Below are 4,155 nucleotides of genomic sequence, written 5' to 3'. Positions count from 1 at the left end.
TACTAAGGGGGATTTGGACCGCCGCTCCACAGTGGAGGTAATGAAGAGTATGCCGTTAATATGGGAGATCCCTTGGGGTATTTCTTAGCACCACCATGCCCTTGTGGTTAAAACTGATGGACCAACATGGTAATCCAATTCAAGCAGAACTGCTAAAGTCCCAGACCTTTCAGGAAGGAAAGTTTGGGTCACCTCACTAAGTAAAGAACCATAACAAGCTGTGATACTTTCTGAGGAAAAAGGGAATATGGAATGGGTATTGGAAGAAGGGATTTATAAATACCAATTCTGACCACATACCACTTGCAGAGGACTGTAATTGTTGTGTGTGTTTCTTTATTTTTTTAATGAATATGTTTGCGTGTATGTATGTGTGTATTTTCTTCCCTCTCTTATCCCGTTACAATAGGACATAAAATGTATTAACTTTACATCATAGTTTTTAAGTTACAGAGTAAAAAAGAACATCATCCAAGGACTTTGCATTCTCTTCCGGGGAAAGGGATAGTACATTTTTGGTTATATGCAGGATATGTATCAGGTTAGGTAGAAGTATGACTTTGCTATTGTCTTTATGAGATCAAGTATAGTTTAAGGAGATGAGTCTGGGTGCCAAGTTGACAAGGGGTGGATGGTGATGGTTACTTTCATGAGTCAACTTGGCTAGCCATTGTCCCCAGTCGTTTAGTCAGACACCAGTCAAGATGCTACTTGAAGGTGTTTTTTAGATGTGATTCACGTGTAAATCAATAGTTTGTGTAGAGCAGTTTACCCTCTGTAATGTGGATGGACTTCACCTAATCACTTAAGAGTCTTCAGAAAAAAGGCTGAGACTATATCAAAAACTAATGATGCACTGTATGATGGCTAACTTAACATAATTAAAAAAAAAAAAGAAAGAATGAAAAAGAAAAATGGCTGAGAGGGCTAGAAAAGGAAGGGACTCTTCTTCCATTGTCTCCAAACTCAAGATGGCAACACCAAAGCCTGCTGGAACTTCCAGCCTGCTGGCCTGGGCTGAACATTTTGGATTTGCCAAACTCCACAACCACATGGGCCAATTGCTTAAAGGCACCTCTCTCTCTTCTATTGGTTCTGTTTCTCTGGAGAAGGCTGAACAATACAGAGGATGACTGCTAGAGTGTTTGACCATGAGACTTGATGACCCACTCTTGTTTTCCCAAACCTAAGGGTCTTATGTTGGAAATCTGGCAGTTTACTCTCAACACATGTTAATTCTCAGAGCAAACTGACTCTGCTCCACCTTTCCTGATCTACTCGTACATTCCTGGATTGAAATGTGGGAGCATAGATTAGACCCACCCACAGGGACCTCATAACATGTGAAAGAGGCTTAATGACGGAAACGGGTACACTGACCAGGCAGTTGCTTGTCACACTTTAGACAAACACAAGAATAAGGCATATTAGGTGAAATATCCTTATGAACATTCTTCAAGGATTCAGTTAATACCATTGTTTCTTAAGAGGAGCCTTCAAAGATAATGATGTTTCTTCAGAGGAAATGTAGACTTTTAATTTGTGGCTAAGTGAGCAGTAGCCAAAGTATCCCTGTCCACTTTTCAGAGTTTTAAAGTTTCAGAGAACTTTAAAAAAAAATGAAAATGAACTGTAACAACCAAATGTTTTAGGAACAGATTTAATAAAAATCCAAACTTTGGAGAAATAAATGTAAATCTGGCATTTGTATGTAAGAGTTTCGTTGTTGTCACCTGCTCAAGGACCTCCTTCAGGTCCCCCTAAAACTTCAGAGAGCTTCAGCTGTTCCTTTGCTATTGATGGCCTTTTTCAGGGCACCTTTCACATCATTGTTCCTAAGGGTGTAAATCAGCGGGTTGAAGAGGGGGGTGACGAAGGTGTAGACCAGGGCAAACTGACGGTCCTCGTCCTCTGAGGTGCTGGAGCGGGGACGCAGGTAGACCAAGGCACAGAAGCCATCCTGCAGCAGGACCACGGTGAGGTGCGACGAGCAGGTGGAGAAGGCCCGGCGGCGGAAGGCCGCCGAGCGGATGCGCAGGATGGCCGAGGCGATGAACACGTAGGAGACACAGATGAGCAGGAAGGGGATGGTCAGCACGAGGATGCTCACCACGTAGAGGACGGCCTGGTGCACGCGGATGTCAGCGCAGGCCAGCCGCAGGACCGGGGGCACGTCGCAGAGGAAGTGGTTGATTTCCCGGCGGTGCCCGCAGAAGGGCAGGGTGAAGATTAAGGCTGTGAGCTGCAGGGCGAGGAGCCGCGCCAGCCCCACGGCGCACACCACCACCTGGACGCACAGCTTCTGGGTCATGATGAGGGTGTAGTGCAGTGGGTGGCGGAGGGCCACACAGCGGTCGTATGCCATGACTGCCAAGAGAAAGCAGTCAGCGCCGCCAAGGCTGACAAAAAGGAACATTTGGGCCCCACAGCCAGCCAGTGGAATGGGCTTCCGGGCTCCCAAAATGTTAGAAAGCATCAAAGGCACCACTACGGAGGTGTAGCAGATTTCCAGGGAAGACAGGTTGCCCAGGGAGAAGTACATCGGCGTGTGGAGCGAGCTGTGTGTGCACAGCACCCAGATGATGGCTGTGTTGCCACACAGGATCATCAAGTAGAGGAGGAGGAAGAGGAGGAAGAGGAGGGCCTGGAATTCGGGGACCGTGGTGAACACGCGGAACAGGAACTCAGTGGGGCCGGACTGGCTGAGGACAGGGCTCCTAGCAAACATGTCTCCTGCAAAGGATGAGCAGAAAGTGCTGAATCTCCCTTTGCTGAATTGCTTTATTGCCTGAGTAAAATAAAGGATGGCAAGTTTTGTTTCGTGCAAAAATAATAACTTAGTTACTCAAATATTCTCGTTTGTTAAAAAATTAAAATAAAAATTAAGTGTTGGGTATTTTGTCATATAAAAGTCGTGAGAAGTAACACACTGCCGTGTCTAAATAATTATTTCAAATATTGTTTTATAAAGAATGGAAGTTTCAGATCTAATTCTTAAGAAGTTCATTATGAAAAATAAGTTTTAATAGTAATCCAGATCTAAAACCTCTCGACTGATATAAAAAATATAAGAAATGGGTAAGAGAAAGGAGAGAGAGGTAAAACTGTGCTAATTTTCTCAAACCGTATAAAGAGTGACTCAGTATAAACCACATTATTATTTAGATGTGGATGATTAGAAAAAAGTTTATTCTTTATATATTCTTTAACAATTTAGTATTAGTCACCTTAATATTGACCACAAAAAGAATGTATTTTTCCAGATATATGTAATATAAACATATATATCTTCCCCCAAAATTAAAGAGAAAAATGAAAGAAGGAAGCTATCATTCAAAAGAAAAAGAAGAATGAAATGGATGCAGAATTCCATAGAACAAAAATCTTTTAAGAAATGTGGTCCATGAGAGACTATGGACTCTGAGAAACAAAGAGGGTTTTAGAGGGGAGGAGGGAGGGGGTATTGGTTAGCCCAGTGATGGGTATTAAGGAGGGCACATACTGCATGGAGCACTGGGTGTTATAAGAAAACAATGGATCGTGGATCACCACATCAAAAACTAATGATGTATTGTATGGTGACTAACATAACATAATAAAATTTAAAAAAAAGAAATGTGGTCAGAAGCAGAATGATACATTATCAATTAGGACAATAAATACAGATGGGCATATATACTGTATTAAGACATAAAGATGTTCAGATTGAGTTAGGAAACAAAATATTTTTAAAAGAAGAGAGGCAAAAATATAGTGTCATATAAAAACTACCACTCTTTTTATCTGAAAGTTTTCTGGAAATTTTAAAATATGAAATAAACCATGATCCCCAACCAAAAGAGATGACAAGCATTTGATTGTCTCTATAAAAACCCCAAGGCGGCCAACTGAGAAGTAGTTAGAACTGATAAGAAAATGTCTTAAGATGGCCAATAGTTAACTGATTTGTACTTAACCACCTTGATCTCCTTTTCCTCTATAAAATATTGTGTAGGGTGTTCACAGCCTACTGAATTAATTCTAGACAAGCAGTCTTCATTTCCATACCCCTGAGTATTTACACTCCCTCCAGTTGAGGTTTTTGCTTATCAAGTCCATTGTTTTTGTTTCCAACCGTGAATAAGCCAAGTACACTTATTATTATTCAAGTTAATA

The 4,155-nt window shown here is 41.7% G+C and overlaps 1 protein-coding gene across 1 annotated transcript; it reads right to left on the bottom strand.

Moving 5' to 3' along the window:
• Nucleotides 1–1,768: 1,768 nt before the first annotated feature.
• LOC118525735 (olfactory receptor 10Q1-like) lies at nt 1,769–2,728 on the bottom strand. The gene has a single exon (XM_036076604.2). The coding sequence runs from the start codon at nt 2,726–2,728 to the stop codon at nt 1,769–1,771; it is 960 nt and encodes a 319-aa protein (XP_035932497.2).
• Between the last annotated feature and the right edge of the window lie 1,427 nt (nt 2,729–4,155).

Source organism: Halichoerus grypus, chromosome 11 (assembly GCF_964656455.1).
Source record: "Halichoerus grypus chromosome 11, mHalGry1.hap1.1, whole genome shotgun sequence".
NCBI classification, from domain to species: domain Eukaryota; kingdom Metazoa; phylum Chordata; class Mammalia; order Carnivora; family Phocidae; genus Halichoerus; species Halichoerus grypus.
The sequence above is the reverse complement of the archived record's forward strand: the minus strand, read 5'-3'. Positions and strand labels throughout refer to the sequence as shown.

Bases quoted from the DNA above. Each gene is read 5' to 3' on its own strand.
- LOC118525735 (XM_036076604.2), bottom strand. From the start codon at position 2,728: ATGTTTGCTAGGAGCCCTGTCCTCAGCCAGTCCGGCCCCACTGAGTTC.